Here is a 26,819-nt window from a genome sequence, read left to right as displayed (position 1 = left end):
AAGTTGGTCAATTTGGTAAAAAATTTTCAATTGTGTCAATTTTTTCAGTTTTTTTTATTTTTTTCAATTTTGTCAATTTTGTCAGTTTTTTCAATTTTTTCAATTTTGTCAATTCGTCAATTTTGTCATTTTTGTAATATTTGTCATATCTATCATTTTTGTAATTTTTGTCAGTTTTGTCAATTATTTTAATTTTGTAATTTTTTTTTTCAAATTTTTTCAATTTTTAATTTTTTTTCAATTTTTAATTTTTTTTCCAATTTTGTAAATTTTTTCCAATTTTATCAATTTTGTCAATTTTGTCAACTTTGTCAATTTGCTCATTTTTAAAAAAAAAATTATCAATTTTGTCAATTTTGACATTTTTGTCAAGTCACTTTTGTCATTTTTGTTTATTTTGTCAATTTTGTCCATTTTGTCATTTCTTTCATTTTTGCTATTTTTGTATTTTTTTTTCAGTTTTGTCAATTTTGTCAAGTTTGTCGTTTTTTTCATTTTTTTCATTTTTTTCAATTTTTTTAATTTTTTCAATTTTGTAATTTTAGTGAATTTTGTCAATATTTTTCAATATTGTCAATTTTGCCAATTTCGTCAATTTTGCCAATTTCGTCAATTTTGCTAATTTCGTCAATTTTGTCATTTTTTTTTTCAATTTTGACTATCTTGTCATTTTTGTCATTTCTGTCATTTTTGTCAGTTTTGACATTTTTGTTTTCAATTTTGTCAATTTTTTCAAGTTTGTCAACTTTGTCAATTTTTTCATCATTTTTCTATCATTTTTGTCTTTTCTGTCATTTTTGTCAATTTTTTTAAATTTTGTCAATTTTGTCAATTTTGTCAATTTTTTTCAATTTTGTCAAATTTTTCAACTTTGTCAATTTTTTCAATTTGTTCAATTTTTTCAATTTTGTAAATTCTGTCATTTTTTCCAATTTTGTATATTTTCTGAATTTTGTGAAGTTTGTCAACTTTGTCCATTTTGTCAAATCCGTCAATTTTTTCCAATATTGTCAATTTTGTCAATTTTTTTTAATTTTGTGAATTTTGTCAATCTTTTCAAATTTTTAAATTTTTTAAATTTTTTGAATTTTTTAAATTTTGTCAATATTGTCAAGTTTGTCAATTTTTTCAATTTTGTCATTTTAGTAAACTTTGTTAATTTCGTCAATTTTTTTTTACTTTATCAATTTCCTCAATTTCGTCAATTTTGTCATTTTTTTCAATTTTGTCAATCTTGTCAATTTTGTCAATTTTGACATTCCTGTCATTTTTGTCAGTATTTTCATTTTTTGTCAGTTTTGTCAATTTTTTCAATATTGTCACTTTTGTTAATATTTTCAATTTTTTTAAATTTTATCAATTTTTTCATCATTTTGCTATCATTTTTGTCATTTCTGTCATTTTTGTCAGTTTTGTCAATTTTATCAATTTTTTTCAATTTTGTCAATTTTGTCAACTTTTTTTTTTAATTTTGTCAACTTTGTCAAATTTTTCAATTTTTTCCATTTGTTCAATTTTGTAAATTCTGTCATTTTTTTTTTCCAATTCTGTCAATTTTGTCAATTTTGTCAAGTTCGTCAATTTTGTCAATTTTTTTTCAATTTTGTAAATTTTGTCAAATCTGTCATTTTTTTCCAATTTTGATAATTTTGTCAATTTTGTCAATATTGTGATATTTTTTAATTTTCTCAATTTTGTTAATTTTGTCAATTTTGTCAGTATTGTAAATTTTGTTAACTTTTTTCAATTATGTCAATTTTGACAATTTTTCAAGTTATTTTTTATCATTTTTGTTTTTTTTTGTCATTTTTGTCCTTTTTTTTTTCAATTTTGTAAATTTTGTTAATTTTGAATTTTTTTCCAATTTTGTCATTTCTGTCACTTTTGTCATTTTTTTTCGTATTTTGCCAATTTGGTCAAGCTTGTCAAGTTTGTCAATTTCGTCATTTTTAAAAAAAAAATTTCAATTAAGTCACTTTTGTCATTTTTGTCATTTTCATAATTTTTTTTCAGTTTTGTCATTTTTGTTATTTTTGTCATGTTTGTCATTTTTGTCAATTTTGTCATTTTTCGGAACTTTTTCAATTTTGTCATATTTGGCATTTTTGTCATTTTTTTGTTGTGTGTCAATTTTGTCAATTTTGTCAATTACGTATTTTTGTCAGTTTTGTCATTTTTGACATTTTTGTCATGTTGGCCAATTTTGCCAATTTTGTAAATTTTTTCAATTTTGTCAATTTTGACAATTTTGTCATTTTCGCAATTTTTTTCATTTTTGTCATATTTATCAGTTTTATCAGTTCTGTCATTTTTGTCATTTTGATCATTTTGGTCATTTTTGTCACCAGATTCAGATGCAGATTTTGGATATATTATTTTTATTTGGTATTTTTTGTTTTTAGTTTTTTTTTTCTCTCAAGAAATCAGATTCAGAATATAGATTCAGAATTAAGATTTCGAATTTATATTCAGGGACAAGATTAAACTTCAAAATCAGACTAGAAATTTAAAATTTAGAATGCAGATTTAGTAGATAATTTTCTTGTTTTTTTCGAAATCATCGATTGAAAACTTTTTTGCGACTAGACATTGTGATAGATTAGTCAAATCATGGAAAGTAAAATTGTTATAATAATAGGAAATCATAACTCGAGAAACGAAAATAAAATACTAAAACACTAGTAAGTCTCATGAAACGTTTTTTATTGATACACAGAGAGAGTATTGTTTATTCTAGAAATATCTCGCAAAAGTGCTCTTAAAATGTGATTTAAGGTCATGAGTGTATTGTCATTGAGATTTCTGATCATGGGAAGGTGTTAACATTATAATTATTATTATCGTCACACTATCAACAACATTTAGCAATTACGTATTTGCTTCAGGCGCAAGCCTTCGACCAGAAGGTTTGTAAAGTTTTTTTTCGTTCTAAAAGCTGGACAATTTTCCAAAAAATTATCCTAGGATTTCTTTGAACTTTTGTTTTACTTCCAGCACGCCATCCGACGCATCCAGCCAAAATACTTACTCGTGAAGTCGTCCAGATCTTCCTGTTCCGCCTCGGCGGCCAGCTCTTCGGGCGTTTTCTTTTTCCGCATCAGCGGGTTGGGTTCTTCCTGGGGTGGTGCTGCTTCGACCACTTCCTCCTTTTTCTTTATGTTATACTGTTGAGCGGGGGGGGGGGGGGGGGAGGAAAAGAAAAGGAAAGAAATAAAAGAACACTAATTAATACGAGCTGATATAACTGGGTGACAATCCCTTGTTTTGCGCCCTGAAGGCCTCCCTCCCCTATGCATGGGAGGCCATTTTGATGCGGATCATCACACCCGGAGAGACACGCGGCGAGAGAAAGTTTTAATTATCAAACTTTTGCTGGTTCACGGGTAGCAAATCAAAAATAATAGCCCCAGGAATCCCCCTTTTCTTCTATACCAATATCGGACGGTAGAGTAAGGTTATTGAAATACACGAAAGGCTGTAGATGAGACCAACACTCGCAAGATCCGGCGGGGAAGTTGATGACAGTTACCGGAAGTTCGGTGCGATTCTCGATTATTTGGGAAACAAAACGACAACTTCTCGGGATCCGCTTTATCGATAAAATGATTGCAGCTTTCCGGGATTATCGGAAAACATCAAGCAACGACGGCAAGAGACCGGAAGCTGTTTGTGGTGGTTTCCGGTTAAGTTTTACGGGAGCCCCCCAAAGTTGTTGATGAATAGTTTGGCTTAGAGCGGGTCCCGTAGTTGATTGGATCACATTTGAGATTGGATTAGCAGAAGGGATAAATCTTTTGTTTTCGTTTGGCTGCTACGCAACTATCACTTGAAACTTTACTGAGATGCCAGGTCATTCAAAATGACGTACTAATTGGTTATGAGTTAGAAAAGTTGCAATCTTTCCATTAGTATCAAGATATTTAAATATCTAATAATAATTATAATAATAATAATTATTATTAATCTTTTTTGGGTCGAACTGTACATGCACTGCAAAACGAAACCCGCATCATTTGGCGTATTTCAAGAAAGGAATAAAGCTATGAAGTGGTACGTGAACAATGTATTGTCCAAGTGATGTCCTAGGTTATAAAGCTACTTAACAAGCAAGAGCACGACAGTTGAGCAGAACTTCAAGAAATCGAAAAAAACAGTCAGCTAAATGCAACTTAACGCTAACTGGCGTTCTGAACACGATCTTTGTTAAGGTTTTACTCGTAGTTTTTTAGTTGATTTTTTGTTGAGGTACTCCTAAACAGCTTTTAAAATTATTTTCAGATTTGAACATTCGGAAATATTCCGCGATAGAAAAGGCATACAAAAGGCATACGTTTTTCTATGGTCGGCTTCAAACTAAACAACTAAACAACAGACTGGCCTGCCTTAAGAATCTGTAAAAGAAGTTGCATTGAGATATGGCAAATTGGCTGGTGAATACGAGACCCCACAGTGGTCATATCACCTCTTATTCATAGCTTATATCTCAACCTGATCCACTATCAACAAGGCACAGATACCTCAAAAACAGACAGTGAACTGTGAAAAGAAACTTTTCGTTTTTCGTGCACGGTTCGCACAGCTACGGAAACAGACAGTCAGACTCAAATGTCGTCCATCGCGATTCTGACAGCATCACATGTATAGGTTTCTGTACTTTGGCGTATCACTTCAAATGCGCTGGGCTTTTCACACCTAAAATCCAGAGCAGACAACAATCATCTACTGTAGATCTGCGATGTGTGCTGTAATCTTTTGAAAAAACGCCCCCGGGATTTTAAGAAAAACCAGAAATCCTTAGTTGCGGAAATGTAGACGGAATTAGCCATGACTAGAGATGTACCGAATATTCGGTCGGCCGAATATTCGGCGCCGAATACCGCCAAAAAACCGTTAGGCCGAATATTCGGCTCACCGAATAGTTGAGCTAGGTATTCGGCCGAATAGGCCGAATAGGCCGAATATTTATTTTTTCAAATTTCCACAAAAAGAGACTTGTCAATTTTTTCAACTGATGTTGGAGAATTTATAAAATATCCAAAAGAAATGTTGACAAAGCTTCAAAATCATCAAAAACTTATGATTTCAGTAAAACATTTTAGATGTATCCGTGTATTTTCCACTGTAGATAGCTTTATACTTTGATTATGGTTTATTCCAAATTTTCTTGATAAATCCAGGCATGCCCATAAACAAAATAAGTAATTCGAGAAAAGTTAAGTCTGACCCGGATGGTCACATATTTTTAAAACTTTCCCGATTTTACCCGGGTTTATTCAGATTTTTTGCTAAATCATATAGAAAAAATCAAATGTCTTCTTTAAAATTTTTAAATTTTGTGTTACAAAACCGAATTTTTAAAGTAAATTTATTCGTTGGTTCGATTTGAACACAGCTGCTGTAATTCGATGAAAAATTTCAAGTAATTTTATTTCTTTTTGCTTTTGTATGTTTGAGAATAAGGTCTAGTTGCTGTTCAAATTTTCTCTATTTTTATAAGTTTTTGAAAAAAATCTTTTAGACCCGGCCGTGAGGATACATGTCGTAGAAAGTATTGTATGCTTTGGGGTAAAGATCATTGTGCTTTTGACAACTATTTTGATGACAATTAGCCAAAATTAGACATTCATTTAATGCGATATAAAAAAAGCAATTCCAAAAAGCTTGACACCAGTTTTGACATGTTTTGTCCTAGATTCAACTGGAACCCAATCACATTTGTGAAAAACGTCCTAGAAGCGACAAGTCATCTGATGTCCTTTCAGCTAATGGTGAAATTTTGAAAATCAAAGAGACCTCTACTTAAAAAAGATCTGATACATCTAGTTGCGAATAATCGACTCAAAAACATGAAGGGCATTAAGATGGCAGAAATTGGAGATTTATATTAGAAATAGAAGTATTTCTATTGAAATCTCAACAGGATATTCGACCGAATATTCGGCCGAATATTCGGCCGAATATTCGTTTGGCCGAATAGTTGAAAAGGTTAATATTCGGTATTCGGCCGTTCGCCGAATACCACTATTCGGTACATCTCTAGCCATGACAAACCGAAAATTGGACGAACTCATTACCGACCGTTGCCGTTTAAGTCCATCTCCTCGCATGTCCTCTCGTTGGCCTAGCCTTGGCACCCTTACAAACGGATCGACGGCGAATCGAATCACCCACTCAAGCTTGCTGTTTGGGTACTAAGAAAGTCACCGTGAAATCGATAGCCACTGTTGCGCCACGGAAGAAAAAAAATGGGTCTAACTTGCAAGGTTACAAAATACCGTCACTGCTAAGGACATCGAAGAATTCGTCAGAGAATGTATCCAGTGTGAATCTACCGAAGTTCACCTATTGGTACGAGAGGATGTTGACGTAAACACTCTCAGGTTCGTTTCATTCAAGGTTGGAGTCGGTCGCCGCTTTTACCCTAGATCTTGGCCTGCTGGAATTCTGTTTATAGAGTTTGAGGATCTTGGATCGAAAAATCCGTCGACACCTGCTATCCCGTTTCCTCCTGTGAAATCGCTCACTCCATCTTTAACTTCCAGGAGTTCAACACCATTGCAGTGGTTGTACCACACCAATGATCGCTGACATTAAAAGTCAATCGTTTTTCGACAACGAGTCCCTCGCGGCCTCAGCCTCACGTGTTTGCTACAATTTTATCGGATCCTCGAATCAATCATCTTCGTCGTCGAGGGTTTCTACCCAAGGGCGCAACGGTTTAAGCACTTTGAAGACCTCCGAGCCCTTCGACTCAGTCGCGCCCTGCCAACGTCTTCAGTCGCCGCGGCCAAATTTTCTTCGTTTCGACCAGCCGTGGCTTGGGTCGCATCACCGGGACGCAGCGAGCTTGATCTTCTGAAGACCTCCGAGCCCTTTGACTCAGCCGCCCCGTCATCCGTTGTCCCGGCAGTCGAGGCTACATCATGTACTACGACACTGCCACCGGTTCCCTCGTTCAAAAGGGCCAAAAACTCCATCTGGTTTTCCCAAATGATACCCATCAGATCCAGATTATTCGATTGGATCTTCTGGAGCAGCGATGGCAACAGAAGGGGGTCCTCCTGAAGCAGCTGTTTCATCTCGATGAAGATCAGATGCTCCTACAGGAAGGCCAGCCGCTTCTCGGACGATGGAATGTCATACCTCGCCATGTAACCATCCGATTCGATTACTTTCTGCTGCTTCCAGACAGCTCTTGGAAGGAAATAGTGTTAAATAAGCATAAATCTGTTATAAGTAATGGATAATTAATGTTACTCACTGTTACCGACAAAATTGACACCGTCGTCTATTGGTTCAATGTCGTCCAGCTTTGCTTACCAGCCCGGAACTCAGCCGGTAGATTTTTTTTCGCTTCTATGGATTATATTTGCAAAAATCATGGCTTTATCTGAGCAATATATTGATGATTGGCAAAACTCCGTGTTTTACAAAAATCAGAGCACCAGGCATCCCAGCCAGCCAACAGGCAGCTGTCAAATTTCGGCTGCGTTTCACCCCCACCGCCGCATCCAACCCTCATCTGCTTTTTGCCACAGTGAGACCACCATATCTAGATTCATCATGGTACGGACGTACTGTAGAAGCGTCGATCGGGAATCGACTTCGAAACAGAGAAGCAACCTATCTGAGTCATATCCGACAACGTGGCGACGAGGATGGAGGAAATCGCAATCGCAATCGTTCGAAGTACACCAGCGTTTTACCTAGATCCGGAAGAAAATCTGGTTCCAGTCAGCCCCAGTTGGATGCTGAAGTAGTCACTCAGCGTTGGGATGATTCAGAGAATCAAGGAGCGGAAAGTACCTACATAAGAAAACAGAGGAGCAACAATTTAGAGCTAAATCAAGAGCACGGAAACTTAACGAATGGATTCTGAACAACAGAAACATGTGCATCCTAATGGACGACGCACACAGGAGTATTTTACCCCAAATCCTGGCCAAAACCTCGAAATCAAAATTTTGAAATGATCTATTTTTTTTAGGTTTTTCGGTTGTTAGATAGTTGTTGTATATTAGTATTGTCGATTTTGAACCATCGGTATAATGAGTTCGTAATGGCATAACTCGAAACATTGATGTTTCAAAATCAAAAATTTTGTCTTCCAAAATTCGGTGTAAACACGTACAATTACAGGCTGCGTAACACGCAGAATAATATAACTACTAACAAAATTTCTTCTACAAATCTTTAGTTTAAATATGACCAATGAATTGTGGTTGAAATTGCGTACATTTCTTGATAAACAGATGTGGTAGAGAAGCTAAACAAAATAGTGCAAAATTTTTTGAACAAACTCATATTGTTTTTTTACAAATTAGTGTTGAAGTTTATCTTCCGGGTTCCGCCGGGAAAAAATTCCCATATCACACGAATTCTTGTAACTTCCTTAAACATGTCCAAAAGAAAAATCGTGCGCATACTTGCGAACTCGAGCTATTTTCTATTTTGAAATCTAAAAATTTGAGCGATTTTTGTCCCTAATTTTGTTTCAGATAGCGAGCATGCCATGCATTTACTTTGTGTTATACACACGTTTTTTATTACGTTTGATTTGTTTGTTTAAAAAATGGTGTTTTTCATCATTTTTGATAATTGATCGGCTGGTTTGCATCTAATTTGCTTGAAAACAAACATTTTATAAGGGTGCAGTGAGTGGCCCAAAAAGACCAAATTTAAGAAATTTGAAATTTTGGATAAAAATGAGTTGTGTATAGTTGAAAACAACGAAAATAAGATTTTTAATCATTCTAAAGAGAAAAAAAGGTTTTGGCCAGCTTTTTCCATAGAGTACTCCTATGTGCGACGTAACCTACGTAAAACAGGATTTAGGAACGCTTCCTGGGCCACAATTCTGCACGAAATCGACGGACAAGGAGGTGGATGATGCCGACTGCACGATTGCGAAGGAAAAATTTGGACAGAAGGTTCCAGTACGGCAAGCTATTTGTATATGTGGTCTGCGGTCAAGTATTTTCTTCACAAAAGGTATAATATAGACTGTTCCAGAAATTATAAGCACACCTAATGTTAACGGCCATTTTGAATCGATTTTTTTTTAATTCTACTGGCTGCGTTAATTTGTTTACAGATTTCTGTACTTGATAATATAAAAAAAAACATTTAGTTTGTGATTACATTTCAAAATGCGTGGTCTTACTCCGGAGAAGAGAAAAAGTATCTTGCACAAGTGATCTACTGTGAGTGGAATCTCATTGCGAAAATTGGCCAAAGAAGAGGATTTGCGCGTCGTATGTATGGGTATGGGCTATCAAAAAATATGGTGAACATTGTTAATCTGAAGATGAACCGAGGAGTGGATGAATATCTGGTCCTGTAAGTCCTGCTATCGACAAAAAGGTCAGGGATGCCTTCAAACAATATCATCGGCTTCCGTTCGGATGTTGAGAGAAAAGTCGGGACCTGTACGTCTAACGTGATGCGTGCTAAAGAGCGACTTGGGCTCAAGACGTACCGAAAGCAGAAAAAAACCTAAAAGGAATCCAAATCAAGCCGCTTTTGTCAAATCGAGAGCCCGGAAACTGTATGTTACAATATTTTGCAACAATTCTGGTTGCATGTTCATGGACGACGAAACGTACATATGTGTACTTGGACTGTAAAACCCTTCCTGGGCCACATTACTTCTCTGCACGCAAAAACAAGGATATCCCCAAAACGGAGAAGGCCATTTTCGCCGAAAAATATGGCAAGAAGATGATAGTGTGGCATGCAATTTGCGAGTGTGGCAAAATCTTTAGCCCGTACGTCACATCGGAAACAATGAACACCCAGAACTAGGGGAGAGGAAGGCTATATGCGCATATTAAGGAAAGCACTCATTTTCTCCTATACTCCAAAAGATAGGAGTCCGAAAACTATATGCACATGAGCGGACATCTGTTTTATATACGTTAGTGAAATTTTTCTGTCAAAATCTCTTACAGTTTTTGTGAAAATAATTTTATAATAAAAGAAGTCAAAATAGCCGATTTCCGAAACTGGCGGGCTAAATGCGCATATTTATGTTTTTAGCTATATTTCATTACCACTTAAAATATTTTGATATTATTTAATTGAAAATGGTAGAAACGGATGTTAAGCATACGTCAAGGCCGAAATTTTGGTGAAATTTTTTACATCACTAGATCTTTTGCATGAAACATAGTTAAGTATGCGATATGGCCATATTTCAGGGTAATATTTTTTTCCATATTGTATTTTTATCGGATCAGTAGGAAGTTCTTCTTTTTTCGCTGTAAGATCGTTATTTGAGCGTAGATTTCATGTTTAAATGATAGAAAGTAAAAAATTTATTAGACTAATCTATTTTTCTTGATATAGGCATTTAACCTGCCTTGATATGGGCATTCAGAACCTGTCTCTTATTCCAATATCTTATCATTTACAACTTTGCCAAAAGCTTCGATTTGTTGAATTTCCGATTTCCAGATGATTAAGAAAGAAAAACCACTAAAATTTTTGTTCACAGAATCTGTATGCACAATAATTAAAGTTCAATATATTATAACAAAACTGACAAAAATCTTGTTTGAATTTTTAAATTTTTTCGACTTTACATAATAATTTAATTTTTTTATGCCATGTGTTAAAAGCGTATTACCCTCAAACTGCGTTAATTAGATATGATGAATCTCCAGCCATATCGTCAATCGGCTGTATGCGCATATTACCCAATATGCGCATTTAGGAACACTTCCCCCTATATCAAGGAATGCCTCGAGAAGCGTTTATTGCCGATGGTCAAGCAGCATGATTAGGGTTGTTATACGTACACGAACGTTTTAAGAGTACATGTACTCTTTTTCGATCGAGAAATGAGCGTACTCTTCTTTTTGTGAAATCTTGTGGTTTGTACTCTTTTTTTTTTTTTTGAAAGAAATTTTATCAGAGAAACGAACATATTTCTTCCAGTTCTTGAGTTTGTATTCCTATATGTACAAGAAGTCCGAAAGAATTGCAACACTTTATGCATTCATGACACGGTACTTAAGGCTGGTCCAGATCCCCGACCGGTTGAACGATACCGGGCTATTGTGAAGAGGATATTTAGGAAATATGGGACAGTTTCTCAAAACATGGAAGATTTCGAAAAAATTAAATGGAAGGCAGCATCCAGGAAATGCACAAAAGCTACCGTGCAGAACCTTATGGAAGGCATTTTATCAATGTGCGATCATTCTTTAGATCATATTTTTTTAACTTATGTTTACCATGATATTAAAGCTTAGTTCTTTTAGAAATGGGACACTTTCATTTGCTAATAGCTCGTTAACTAGTTATTGGATATTGAAAATTTTGACAGCATTTTGTTGGCTGTAAAAAGTACTATTCGACCTATTTTTTTCAAAATTTAAAATTTACGCGTTTTTGAGATATGTACGATGCGAGAGAAAAAGAAAAAAATAATTTTGCACAGTTTCCTTGAAAATATGTCATTATCAAATTGATAGCTGACAAAACCGTTGATTATTCAAAGAATTACTGAGTTTTTGTGGTGGATAAGTATGCAAACACTGTCAATAATGTCCACAAAGCTCAAATCAAGCATTGGAGAGAAGCACATGATCGGCAACAACGGTTAAGTATCATCAAGGAAGTCAAGTCTCATACCAGCACTTTTAATTTTCAATAAACGAAAAACTAAGGGTAGATCGCTGAAATGTCCAAAACAATTTTCTCCGATAAGCTGAAAGTGTCGCCTAGTGATGACTCATTGAAATCCAACCTCAAACAACCATTTTTTGATAGTTCCAAAGCTCATAAGCTGTAAAACCGGTACCGAAAAAAAAACGTTCAAAAATGTGGTCAAAAATAATCAAATTTTTTCATTTCGAAACAACTGTATCCACTTAAATGCTTCCAGTTTCCAGTTTCCAGAGAAGTATTGGACCAAAAAGTATCAGAAATTGAAGAAGGAGGGTGAAGCCACCTAAAATATAGATTTTACGAAGCATAAGTTGGAGAAACTGATCAATACCTTGACTGAAAAAAGTGTGCGCCGGCCAATGGGAGATACCAAGAATAAAGTAGAAATTTCTTTAATAAAAAACGGTAAATATTTTTTTTCAAATTTTTTCATGAAAGATCATAACATTACCTTCTTTTTCTTCATAGAAAGTATTTCGTTCAAACGAATGGTTTTTTAGATACAGGCATTCGTAACTGTCCCATTTCTAAAAGAACTAAGCTTTACTCCTAATCATACTGATCTTCAATAAACCGAATAGAAACAATTAAAAAAGTAAAAATTGCTTCGATAACCCCAATTCATAAAGCAGGAAACATTAATAGAACAGGACATTATCGAGGAATATCTATTCTGAGCTGTTTTCCGAAAGTTTTTGAGAGCCTCGTTTATGATGCGCTGTACCAAACTGTGCAACATACCATCTCTGAAAATCTACATGGGTTCATGAAACGTAGATCCAATCTCATGACATACGTTTCGAAATTAGTTGGCAGGCTTGATAAACTTAAACAAGTCGACGCCGTATATGTAGACCTGAGTAAGGATTTCGATAAGGTTTCGCATGATCTAGCTGTAGACAAAATGCGGCGATTGGGGTTTCCAGCCTGGCTCTGAAACTAGGTAAACTCGTACCTCGTAGGCCGAACTGCTTTCGTACGACTGAACCTTGGGAGTGCCTCAGGGCAGTCATCTGGGATCTCTGATATTTCTCCTATTCATCAATGATTTGAATGCTATTCTTGAGACGGAAAAAATGCCGTGCGCCGATGATCTCAAAATTTTTCGGACAATCTCTTCGTTAGTCGATTGCTACGCTTGCCGAAAGGACATTGACTGTCTTCTCACTTGGTCAAGGACCTTGGTATTACTTTGGACAGCAAGCTCAGTTTTTCTCAGCATATTTCCACGACAGCAGTCAAAAGAACAACGGATTCATGCTCCCTCTTTACGAACAACGGTGTTTACTACTCAATTCACCGGTGCCGGCATCAAGGAGCGTTTGCCTGCAACGGCTCTTCATGTTTGACATCATGCAGAATAACGTGAACTGTCTCGAATTGCTGTTGCTCCTGCCATTGATTGCTCCTTCGAGAACAACTCGGTAGCAGGAATTGCTAAGATTTGCTCTCACCGACAATCCTTTAGATCCAACGAAATTGCTAGTGAATTTGATTTTAATTTGTCAAAATCTATGTTTAAATCTAGGATAGAATAGTTTAATCTCTGTAAACAGTTTGAAGCATCTGCAAAGATTGTTAAATAAACAGCCAAAAATGGAGAAGGAGCCATCTTGGTGTCCGCAACAAACGAAGTGCAGACTACAGACATTGCATCTGACCATCACCTCGTCCTTGATTAGATACGACTTAGAGTTGCGCGGGTCCAATGGCGAGAGGAGAAAGTTGGATGTCGTACGACGTCCGCCGGCTGGATATTCCAAAGGTGAAAAGGGCATACGTTGAACAGCTTCAATCCCGAGCCTCGGAACTGCTGACAGACAGAACAGTCGAAGAACAGTGGTTTGGAATCAAGAATGCCTTTATCACGACGAGCCATGGTACTCTCGGTAAAGTTTGTGGAAGACGAAGTGAATGGATGTCGGATGAAACCTGGAGGATGATCGATGATCGGAGAAAGGCGAAAGTCGGAATTGAGCAGGCATGTACCGGGTCAGCCAAAGCTGCCGCCCGCCTACGATATGTAGAGCTGGAAATGGACTTAAACGAGCTTGTAGACGAGACAAGAGAGCCTGGACAAACTCCCTAGCCGAAGAGGGAGAAAGAGCCGCCGGCCGCCAATGAAGATATCCGATTAATTTATGACATTTCTCGCTCCTTCAGTTGCGCAAGGAGCGCTTGAAAGATCGAGCAGGCAGCTGTTGACGTACAGGACAGATCAGCTCAATCGTTGAGTCACGAATAGCTATGGCCAACAGAATCCACAGCTTGAAGTCAACATGGAAGCGCCCTCGCTGGCTGAAATAGAAGCGGCAATCAAAGCCATGAAATCCAACAAAGCGCCTGGAATCGATTGCATCCCTGCTGAAATGCTGAAAGCCGACCCTGCCTTGTCAGCACAAATGTTGCACCGTCTTTTCGCTGACATCTGGGATACTGCAACATTTCCGGCCGACTGGATGCAGAGTATCCTCGTTAAGGTCCAGAAGAAAGGAGACCTGACAGAGTGCGGAAACTGGCGAGGCATAACGTTGATCTGTAAAGCTCTCAAAGTACTCTGCAAAGCGATCTTGAACAGGATCCAGGAGAAGATTGACGCTACACTCCAACGGCAACATGCACCCTCAGAAAATCCTACACAAAAGTAAGTGAAAAGAAGCCAAAACAACCCGTAAGTGCAGGAAGCCACCAGTATGTAAAAATGGTGGTACGGAAAGTTATGTAACATAGGCTGGTACATACCAGTATGTAGAAAGTACGCAAAAGAACGTAGAGCTCTGCGAACTGAAAAATATGTTAAAATCACATAAAATAGGAAAAAACCGTAATTTTTATTAGGAATTAAGAAGCAGGGATATTTTCTTTCAAATTGATTGAAATTTTATTTGATTAAGGTAATTTTTTTTCCATCAATTCAAAGTTTAAAGATAAGTATAGTAATTTGTTTTCGAATACCACCTCAATCATTTCCAGCCACTGTTTTTTTGGCCTACTTTCTCCGATTCTTCCGAAAAATACGTTTTTTTTGTTGGGGATTGAATTGGCCATATCATGATGAATAATCTGGAAACTACCCTGATGAGATTTGTCACACCGTCGGTTGTTTAGCTTGAGCTGGTATTGTCCTTCAGATCCAATTTCTGGGGCAGGGTGTGATTCAACAGTGGACTTGCGGATGAAGTTAAAAATCCTGTTGAAACAAAAAATGGTTAACAAAATTGTAAAAAAAAGATAGAAATATTACCTTTGATTCTTGGCTTTCTTGGTTGCGGCCGCAACTATGGTTGAATCGTCTGATGATAGCGTTTCATGTCGCTTCTGGACCCAGCGGAAACCAACAACTATTCTTAAATTATGGAGATGAATTGGAAAAACATTCAGCTGAAATAAATGTTACCAAACTAACCGAGAGAAATTTTAATGTTTTCGCAAAGACTTATGGGGAAGTTCTGCAAAAGTTGTTGCATGCACGCAAGTACGATGCAAATCACAGACTGACTTTCCGGGGGTGCGAGTGAGAAGCAAAACGCCGTCAACTACAAATTAACTGCAATTGCAGTTCTTTCTACAGAGAGGGTTTTGTAGAACAGAAAGAACTGACAAAGTATGTAATTTCTGAAACTCACTTCTACGTAAAAGTTATCGAACTTCAAAGTATGTAATTTTAACGGTACCACTATGTACAATTTTCTTAGAGTGTGCTGGATTCCGATTCGGACGATCATGTGTGGACCACATCACAACGCTGCGAATAATACTGGAAAAAATCAACGAATTCCAGGACTCTCTTCTGCTGGTGTTCGTTGATTTCGAAAAAGCATTCGACCGACTGAACCACAAAAACATCTGAGCTGCTCTTAGACGACAAGGAGTCTAAGAGAAACTAGTCCATCTCATCGAAGCACAGTACGAGGCTTTTTCATGCAAGGTCATGCCCGACGGAATCCAGAGAGACACCAAAGGAGAGGCAGATCCAGAAACTCGTGATGGCCGGATGGCATTCCAAACTAAGTGGTAAAAAGGGCTAATTTCTTTTAACCGAAACCTCGACACTCTTTATGACATCTAACATTAGCCTGCTGGTTTCTCTTGGTAAGCTGATAATCTTCAACCGATTGACGATCTTCACAGATGGTGAAAAAATCATCCTTAAAAGGATCGTAAAATATCATAAACCTTGTTTATGGACGGTTGCATAACTCTCGGGCGCGTAAAACCCCCAATGTTCAATTTTACGATTTTCGCTCCCGAATTTGGCTGGTTATTAGCTTTCTTCCCGGGAAAATTCACCGACACAGTCAGCAATGGTCAGTAACCACCCCCAACGAACGTATGAACGTACATATGAAGGAATTTGACCAAGGCCGCACAAGTAAGTTAAATTTAAGACCCCCATCGGACCGGCATAAAAACCTTCAAAACTACCCTTTTCCCTCCCAAATTTCTTTGTTGCTTTGTTTTGACCCATTTCTCGGACGCTGATGCAATCCCGGAACATCTCTGTGGGCCGTATTACGGTTGATTGGAAATGAAATGAGATTAAATTTCGGTGCCGTGCCGTTTTCTGGAGTAAAACTGCCGAAACCTCTGTTTACGTTTGAGTCTCTGTGTCGGGTTTTATTTTATTGTCTGATTTTTTTCTTCTGCTCTCCCGTCTGAGCAGGGGTTAAGCTTCGTTCAACCGGCTAAATGAAATTTTCTTTTTTTCGCCGTCAGACCCGTTTTATGTTTGCATCCGCCCTCAAAGGGAGGTGCGATTTTTTTTGCCTCAGTCAGTGCGCGCTTCGATGGACACATTCTAGTACAACGACGACGACGACGGAGGCTTCAAAGCGATTTTCCCGGAAATCCTTTGATGCTACACGGCTGGCATTCTTCGGGTTTGGATATGGTTTTTCCCGGATTGCGGTTGGCGGGAGTTCAGAAAAAAGCTAAAAAAGGGGCGCATCCACCGAAATTGGGTCGGAAAAGGTTGGCTCGGTTTAGCGTTAAATTTCGGCGGGCAGCTGAAGGCAGAAATGGAGCAGCTGTAAAAAAAACCTCAAAGATAAAATGAACCAAAACAAAAGGTTTCGAGGTAGACAACAACGGCAATCATAAAAAAAATATCGGCCGAATGCAATAGAAGGGCACAATTTTGCGCATTTCGGTTCGTTAGGTTTTGGGCTGTTGTTGGCGGACAGGCGCGTGGCAGTCAAGCGGAGGAGGCGCGAAATCACGAACCGGAAAAACGGACAGCTGGTGCCCGTTGAAAGAAACCGAACGAAACCTCAAGCCAGTGTGGCACTAATTGCTTGCGCAATCTGATTTTTAAATTCAAGAGGCGCCGTCTGACTATCAGTTTACGTTTTGGGGACATCTCTTCAAAAACTTATCAATAAAACAATTTTACTGAGAAGTTGAATAAAATTAGTTCGGATTTTTGGATCAGATATGGCGACCGTTAGAAAAAAACAGATTATATAACTTCAGGCGTCTTAAGAAGTTAATTAGTTCTCAGCTAGGCTTTATGTATGAAAATTTTATTTTGATGCAAGTATGGCGACCGTTAGAATAATGCCTGAAGCATTGATGTATGTCAATATAGGCGCAATAAGAAAGATAATGGATAACATATGTCGCTTTCAAAATATTTCAAAAAATCATTGAAAGTCACAATCTGAAAGCTATGAGTTCCATAAACTTCAACAGCATATTCAGGTAGTAAAATATTTTCAATTCTGAACCTCTGCCTCAAACTTTCCGAGGGACGACGGGGCCGTCCATTTTGAAAATTAAATTTCAACTCCCCATATCGTCAGGTTGAATGCAGAGGCCAGGCGAAGCCCACCGAAAAAGTGTCCGGAGCCCACACTTTTGGGGTCAGTAATCGCATGTAAACCCGCTAGTAATCCAGTTAACAGGTCAGTCGGGTAAAAATGTGAAGCGTGAACCGAACCGGGTTGATTGACTGGATTGAATTTGCTGCTGCGGAGGATGGGCACGAGGTGGGTTTGAGCCAGATTAATTATACGCGTAATTTTGCGAACTTTATTACACATCCCATCATCGCCATTGGGAAAGGCTTTAAAATATGACGACGCACATGCACACAGTGCTAGTAGGAAGGGCGGCAACGGAGAAATGCAGTAAAAATAAGGCGAAACATTTTCCAAGCGTACGCCAATCGGGGACGGAAAAATGGCGTTGGCCGCCACCAATTGGAAAACAATAAATATGTGACCAGCGGAGCGCAAAATCGTGATCGTTAGTGTAATTGGATTTATGGATTTCTTCGATTCGCTATTTTGGAGCTGTGTTTTTCCGCACCGTTGATTGTAAGAATCAATAATGCTGTTGTTTTTCGGTTTCAATTTCTCTATGATATGTAAGGTGTAAAGAGAGAAATGTTGACAATTCTCATACTTTTCAGAATATTATGAAGAGGATTCACATGAAGTTCTAAATTCTCTACAGATGAAGTCCTGTCTTAGTAGAATTGTAGCGTTTTATAAGCTTCCATAAAAAATATCCCGATTTAATACTCTTGACAGTGAACTGTAGCCTTTCTTACAGTCTGTTATATTATAAAAATCATAAACAAATGACAGTTTTCTTAATTTTCAATTATCAAATTATCATTAAACAATTTTTAACTCAAAACAAAAATATCATTCGAAAAACAAAAATTCAAAATTGAATATTGGATAACATTATTTTTAAATTATCATAATTTTCGTATAAATAACTTTATTTGTAACTAATTGGTGATTGTTGAATGACTGGATTCTGGAATATCCTGTGTGATCCCGTTTGTATGATTTTTTTTTAAATACGTTTGATCTCAATTTTCTTTTTTGGAGTCACAGCTCATGGTTACTCAACAATAAAAATGAAGAAAACAATTGAAAAAAAAAGATGCCCATCCATATGTTTCAAACAATTTCAAGTTTCCGGATTGACATCTGAAGTTTAGAAAACAAGTATTTTAAAAGTATAATTGGGTAAAATTACAATCGTTGGAGTAAAATATGATGCGGTAACAGAGAGTCCAATAATCGGTCGAAATAACAAATGATTTTGAAAATTTTGAAAATGATGTACATTTAGAAAATTTTGTCAAAAATTTTAATTTTGACAATTTGCCATTTTTGTCAATTAAGTAAGGTTTTCGATTTTGTAATTTTTATTTCAATTTTATCTCTTTTGTAAAAAGCAGGATTTTTTTGGTAAAATTTACAAGTTTTTAGAAAATTTAAAACAAACCACCAAAATTGACCAAATTAGTAAAACTGACAAAAGTTTGAAAAATTTACAAAATTGACAAATAAGACAATAAGTTTCAAAATTAACATAAATGATACAATTTTCCAAATTGACGAAACTCAGAAACTGACAAACATCAATGACAAAACTGACGAAATTGAAAAAATGACGACATTAACAAAAGCGCCCAAGTAAAAAAATATGATAAATTTGACAAAATGAACAATATCAAAAATCTGTATAAAACTGGCAAAATACAGAATAATTGAAAAAAATAACCAAATTAACAAAATTGACAAAATTTGAATAAAAAATGACAAAAATGACGAAATTGAAAAATTTACCACACTAATAAAATTAAATAATTTGACAAAACCAACAAAATGACAAAATTCATAAAACTGACAGAAGAAACATAATTGACATAAATAACAAATGTAAATTTTGTCGTTTTTTTTAAATTTTTGTCAATTTTGCTATTTTTGTAATTTTTGTCTGGTTGTCATTTTTGTCGTTTTTATCATTTTTGTCATTTTCGTCATGTTTGTTTCTTTTGTCATTTTTGTCATTTTTATCTTTTTCTTGTCATTTTCGTCATTTCCATCATTTTTGTCATTTTTGTCATTTTTGCCATATTTGTCATTTTTTTTTGTCATTTCTGTAATTTTTGTCGAATTTGTCATTTTTTTCTATTTTATTATTTTTGCCAGTTTCACCATTTTTGTCATTTTTGTAATTCTAACGCATTTTGTCATTTTTGTCATTTCTGACATTTTTTTTTTCATTTTGGTAATATTTGTCATTTTTGCCATTTTTGTCATTTTTGTAATTTCAACAATTTTTGTCATTTTTGTCATTTTTTGTCTTGTGTGTCATTTTAGCCATTTTTACCATTTTTGTCGTTTTGTGATTTTTGTGATTTTTGTCATTTTTATCAGTTTTGCCATTTTTGTCATTTTTTTCAATGTTTGTCATTTTTGTTATTTTTCTCATTTTTGTAAATTTTGTGAATTTTGTTACTTTTGTCATTCAAATCGACCAATTTTTTCAATTTTGTTATTTATGTTAAACATTCTATTAAGTGTCTTTTTGGTATTTTTTGTCATTTTTGTCCTTCTGTTGTTTTTTTTTAATTTTTGTCATTTTTGTCATTTTTGTTATTTTTGTTAGTTTTTTTCTTTTTTTTTTTTGTCATTTTTGTCATTTTTTTTTTCATGTTTGTCATTTGTATCATTTTTGTTATTTTTATCATTTTTGTCGTTTTTGTAGTTTTTTTTAAATATTTGTCATTTTTACAATTTTAGTAATTTTTACTATTTTTGACATATTATTATGTTTGTCATTTTTGACATTTTCGAATTTTTGTCATTTTTGTTGTTTTGGACTTTTTTTTATTATTGGGAATCTAGTCACTTTTGTCAGTTTTTGTCATTTTGACATGTTGTCATTTTGACATGTTGTCATTTTGGAATTTTTCATTATTGTCTTTTTTTACTGTTGTGTTGATTTAGTCATTTTTTTTCATTTTGGTCTTTTTATTTTTTTTATTTCTGTTATCTTTGTTATTTTTGACATTTTTATCAATTTTGGAAGTTTTTTTATTTTCTTAATTTTTTATAAATTTGTTTTATCATTTTTATAATTTTTGTCATATCGACCTTTTTTTTGTCAATTTTGTCATTTTTGTTAAATCAGGAAATTTTTAAATGTTGTCAATTTTGAGAATTTTTTCAATTTTATCAATTTGGACAAATTTGTTAATTCAATCATTATTGTTAATTTTTAATTCATGTCAATTTTATCATTTTTGATGGTTTTGTAATTTTTTTTTCAATTTTGGCTGTTGTCAATTAAGTCAAATTTGTAATTTTTTGGGAATTTTGTTTATTTTGTAGATTTGATCCATTTTCACAACTTTGTTAATTTAGTTTTTTGACAATTTTTTGATTTTTGACGTTTTTGTTTATTTTGTAAAATCTGTCATTTTTTATGAAAAGAAATATAAAAATCAAACCAAAAAATGATCATTTTGGGAAATTTGGCTCATGATAAGTATAGAAGAGAATTTCCTGTTCCTGAAAAAACGAAAAAAAATCGTCCACAAACGTGGGGGGGGGGGGGGTGTTATGGTTTCTAAATTCAAATTCAGCTTGAAATAATAACAATGCCAAAAAATCCACATAGATTATGAAAATTGATTTTTTAAACAATTTTCCTGCTTATGACCATCTCAGAAACTCGGGAAAAAATTTACTGTTCAGATTCAAAATTATTCACAATCAAAATCTCGAATCAAAGGTTTTTCTGGTGAGTCAATCATAAATTATTAAAAATGACTTTCTAGACTCTGATAGAGAAATTTGCTTGAAAATTTATTCTAAGCAATCTAGTTCACAAATTTGAAAACAATATTTTCCAAATACCAGAAAACGAATCAGAATTAAATTGAATTTTGGATCCTGTAAAGTAAGCATTCCAGATTTTTTTTTTACCGATTTTTAACCGGGCTTGTTTGGGTTTTCAAAGCGAAAAATCGGAATTACTCGATCTGGTCCGGTTCCCCAGATATCGACGAAAAAACTCGGATTTTGGCCATCTTTTTGACAATTTTAGCTAAATCGACACCTCAAACTCAAAAAATTTATGATTTTTACATCAATTATTTCCTTTAGCTAGTTTCAACGAAATAAATTGCATACATTTTTTGGGAATTTTGGAATAAGACATAAAGTTGAAAAAGGTCAAATTTACAACATTGAAAGATTTTTTTTCAATTTATAAAGTCTTGCCATTTTAAAACTAACTTAAAAAATTTAAAAGATAACTCAAGGGAACATCATTTTGGCGTCAAAAGCTCGCTAACTCTGTTGAGTATCGTGAGTTGAAAAAACACCTGTCACATGACTACCAGTTTGTGGATGTGTTAAATTAGTATTTGACGATTAAATTTTGAAATTAAAAGGGTTGATTTTAAAAACGCAACCGGGTTAGTCACACTTTTTAAAAACATGCTTGAGACGAGTAAAGGTTTTGAGCATCAAGATTTGAGTTTCAATTTAAAAGATTTGTGATATTGCAATTTGAAGTTTACAATAAAAAATTAGTTTCAATTTATGAACGTTATATAGTGTCTTAAAATGAAATGTTTTATTTCTAGAGTGGTATAAAGCATTTCAGAATTATTTTTGCACGTATCCGGGCTGAACTATACTGGGCAGTTCTTTTGAAAAAAAAAAACCTTACGTAAACCGTTTTGGAATTCTAATTTTCCACTTCAAAAACCAAGCAATGTCAGAGCGAATCTCAGCAAAGTTCGAGTATTATTACAAGAAATGAAAAGAGAAAGATGTGAGAAAATTATTTAAATTTTTATTTTTTGAAGAAGCACATCAGATTTATTTTTATTTTATTTCACATCATTCTGTTTTTTTTTAATTTTGATGTTAACATATTGCGGACCAAATTCGAGTAATCTCGTTTTTTTCGCTTGCCGCGATGTACCCTTAGAAGCATTACACAAATGTTATAAATTTTAAGATAATACTCTATTCTACAAAATTGAAATATACTAAATTTGTAAAATTTGATCAAGTGACTTTTGAGATAAAGTATGCCGAATTTCGATGTTTCTCAGATTAGATTTCTTGGCAGTGTTAATTTGTCAATAACCTTAAAAATTTCGTTTTTGAACCCAAACATCATAACTTGCCATCACTTAATTTAAGTTTCTTGCTTAGTTTTGCAAAAAACTCTAAAAAAAACGAGCCTTCGGACCGCACCGAGCCGGAGTTGTCTTGAAATTTTCACTCCATATCCAGGCAGCCTGGGTAAAATCGGACAATCTGGAATGCTTAGTTATGTAGGACAAAATTCCGCCGGAGGCAAGCCAATTTTCTGACATGTTTGTTAACACCTATTTTAGAAAACCTTTTGGTGTTTAGCAGTTTCCCTTTAAAATGGTAAGTTTATATCTTGAACTAAAAAAAATAATTGAAAAAAAATCTTCCGTTCACACGGCCTTGTTTCCCCAACATTTCGCTGAGTCAGTTGGCGAAAAAGGAAGAAGTATGCATTGGATCGGCCCGAAATGCGATTCGAAAGTATAAAGTGGAAAACAGCTTTGTGGACATAAAAAATCTGGGAAAAAATTGGGTCCGGTGGACAAAACTTTGGACCGGAAAATCAAGACTCCCTCAGTTCGGGATGTGACGAAAAAAGTGGAATTCCCTCTCCGCATCGTCCATCGTGCCAAGGTAAGATTGGTTCTAAAGACATATAAGAAGCAGAAGAAGCCGAAGCGAAGTCAAAAACAAGCTGCTACTGTCGTTATCATCGACAACGAACCAAGCATGATCACCTAGTCTGGGGTTTGGTGCATCATTTTGATATACAAACTATGCCCCTCTAGAGCATCGAGTTATACATTTTTCTATTTTAAAGTGACATTCACATTTGCAAACTTCTACTTTTTGCACACATTTTGGACAAACCCCGTGTAGAGGCGGGGTTGAGTTCTAAATGGTTGAGGTAAATTATTGTAATGACGCATTGAACAAAGCTGGGATCAGTTCTACAAATTCACTTCAATCCCTATTTAAAAACTTTCATCGAAAATTAACACCACTCGTGAAAGGCATATGTTCAGTGTCAGACGAGCAAATTGAATCAAATTGATTCCACACTTATCGCAGAGCTGGGACTTGACTGCAAGTTAAGCCCACCGACAGAAGGCGTGGGGATGACATTTTGTGGTTTTGTAGTTTCACCGAGCCCAGCCGGATGGATTAGCATCCATTCGACATTTGAGTGGGTTTCTGCTGAAACCAACAACCCCTCTTCGGTGGAATGCGTCGTCCGTATCAGAATGCATACGTTCGATTGAATGTGGAATGCAAATTGGCAATTGCATTCCTACTACTTTGCGACTAATTGAATGGGCACTTTTAGTTGGATGAAATAAATTTACTATTTTTGGTTGACTTCAAAAATTTCTTTTATTTCAACAATGAAAACATTTAATTTGTAATTTTAAAAAATTCAAAAAAGGGTGTTCTAGACTTTAATATTGTAATTTTAAGCCAGCTAACAAATAAGCTTAAGAGGGCCTCGTTTAGTTGGAAAACACCCCAATGGAAGTGTTTGTCAAAGTGAGCTGATCCTATTTCAATGTTTCTATCACATTGCGTCACCTGTCACAACATTCTCTTAACCAAGTCTTGTTAGTCGGCGACTGTTTGAAGGTACACCTACGGTCTAATATGTTCCTGGGAATGATAGTGTCCCTCCTCTAGTGGTGTGGAAATGCTTTGAAGCACATTATAAGCTCACTAAATTGCACTGATATGGCGAAGTGTAGGTTTTGTAGGACGACAACAACTAGCTGTCTAGCTAGGGAGATGTGGGGAAGCATAAACATTTAACGTCATTATCTCATATTTGCAGTTCCCTGTGGCATCGTCGTAGATGTCTGTTCCCCAACTCAACAATCCCACCACTGGCTGCTGACACCTTCTAAATTTTGTCAGATCAAACAACCCGCACACACAAGACACAAACACAAACACAGGAAGGCAGCAGGAACATTAGATAAATGTTTGTGTGCTTGATATATTTGTCTCTTCTCCATTCTTTTCCGTCATCGGGACGACCAAGTTTGTGTCTATTTCTCCACACTAATTTAATTAAGAAGGATGTGTAATTACGACTAAATACACTTTGCACACGAGATAGAGAGATCCAGCAGCAGCTTCGCGGAGTTTCCGACAACCGCCGGCTGGGGAACGGAAACAAATGTATGTAGGATGTATGAAGTCCTCCCGAGGGGCATAAACTTTTCACCACATACATACATACATATGTATGCGCCGCCCGAGGGTATGACGTAGCTCCGGAAAAGTGTTGCTCCAGGCTGGCTGCCGTTTGTCTCCGGAAATAGAGGGACTAACATCGGTGTTCTGCGCCACCACTACTAGTGGGGATCAAAAGTTTTCCCAGAATGGGGATCATCAGAAAAGTACACACAGACCTCCCTGCGGTGAGTAGGGGGGGATGTTTGCATTTTTGTGTGATATGAGAAATTGTATCTCATCAAAGTTGGTTGTCGAATGGATTGAACTGAATTAAAATTATACGCTAGAATAAATTTAAACAAGAATCAGAAAAACTCAAATGAGCAAAACGCTTTTTTTCCTGGAAGAAGTTTTACCTTGACCGACTGTGGATGTTAGGACGTTTTTGAATTCAAGGTATAACGGAGCGAATTTAAGAGCTTCATGTTTTCCATGGCGACCGTCAAAATTTGCGTTCAGTTAGTATCAACGTAATCGCAGCTTTGCTTCTGCCTGAATCACGGTGTCTATTGTAGACTCAGACTCGCGCCGAATATATCGCTAAGTGAAACCTTAATACGGCTGACGGGTGTATTTCCTGGGATGCCCCGCCACATAAAAACGTGTGACGCTCTCTTACTCAAGTTAGCTGCTCAGTTTAGCCACACGTTGAAAATCTCGGAGCTCTCCCTCTTTTCTTTCTCGCTCCGAAAACTTCTTTGGGCCCGGCTTGGAAAACTATAAAAATAAGCGTGACGACGAACGTTTTTTTAAAACTTTTTTGGGGCTTTTTTGGAGTATGAACGCTTAAATCTCAACCGACCAAAATTTGCCATATTCCAGGTATACTGTATACGACAATAGAGTTCCTTTTTCGTGAAACAACTTTCGGGTCTACAGGGTCCAGCAATTGAACTGCCACATAACCCTATGAGTGATTGTTACGAAGCATACAAAACCGAATTATGTCAAAGCTGTCAGAGTATAACGGAGGTGGGGATACTTGATACCTTTTTCTTATTTTCACCATATCTTTTTAGAAACATTAAGCAACTCGCACTCTTTCACATTTTCTGACAGCGTGTAACTTCAAGTTTCTATGCTCCTAAAATTATAACGATACTTGAACCCGTAGATGAACTAGAAGCATTTTCGTGGGAGTAAAAAAATTGCGATATTTTTGAAGTTAGGGGAGACTTGATCCTTTATTCAGGAAGCCCTAATCCATGGAAAAAATCAAACAAAACCCCAATATAGAATGTTAATTGACTATTTTGATCATGTTTGTTCTCATTTCACAATCTATAATTGTGAGAAAAAAAATTCTATAGCTTATTCTCAACCCTTATGAGATTGCATACTTACGGGCGCAATTTTTTTATAAACAAGAGAAAATCAATTATTTTACCCTTTTCTTCAGATAATTGATGGATAAATATTAGTAATCTCGTAATCAGAAATGACCACGATCCATAGAGAAGAAGAATATACCGGGATCATTTGTACCCATATATCAGGGATCAATTGTACCCAAAATTAACATTTTAGAAAACTTTTTCTGAAAAAAGTTGGGAGTTTTCCATCGCTTTGAAAATATTGTATTTTGAAGATCATTTCACACTCGAAAGATTGATGTATTGGAATAAATATTTTTGTAATAATATTTCCATGTTAGGAACGTTTTAAAATGATGAAAAAAGATCTTCAAGTCACATTTTGTGAAATTTTTCAAACAAAGTTCAATAATCCAAAAGATTATTTTGTTAAAATTTTTTGAGCTTCAACCATTGCTGTTTTGCTCCATTTGGCACATTTTTCTAAAACATTTGATCTTTGTACGACATTCCAGTTTGGAGATATAGCTAAGGAATCAAGTATCCCCAGGGATCAAGTATCCTCATTCTCCCCTATACTTGTTAATTTGTAATCATATGCTTTTTGGAATAATAGGCCTCGAAACTCAACGTAGTGCTTCGATTGCCTAGTTCCAGGCTGTGAAACGACAGAAAGACATATTTTGTGAGCTGTCCTTTATAGATACACTTGTATGTAGTTTTGTAATAAATATTGTAA

The 26,819-nt window shown here is 35.6% G+C and overlaps 1 protein-coding gene across 21 annotated transcripts in view; it reads right to left on the bottom strand.

The window, feature by feature from the left end:
• Positions 1-26,819, bottom strand: part of LOC129745252 (complexin) — a 588,611-nt gene that overhangs the window by 17,796 nt on the left and 543,996 nt on the right. For all 21 annotated transcript variants that reach the window (XM_055738313.1, XM_055738322.1, XM_055738330.1 and 18 more), the window contains one exon: positions 3,029-3,164. In XM_055738313.1, the coding sequence (XP_055594288.1) occupies positions 3,029-3,164 (136 nt within the window). The remainder of the gene's footprint in view (positions 1-3,028; positions 3,165-26,819) is intronic.

Source organism: Uranotaenia lowii, chromosome 1, assembly GCF_029784155.1.
Source record: "Uranotaenia lowii strain MFRU-FL chromosome 1, ASM2978415v1, whole genome shotgun sequence".
Taxonomy (NCBI): domain Eukaryota; kingdom Metazoa; phylum Arthropoda; class Insecta; order Diptera; family Culicidae; genus Uranotaenia; species Uranotaenia lowii.
The sequence above is the reverse complement of the archived record's forward strand: the minus strand, read 5'-3'. Positions and strand labels throughout refer to the sequence as shown.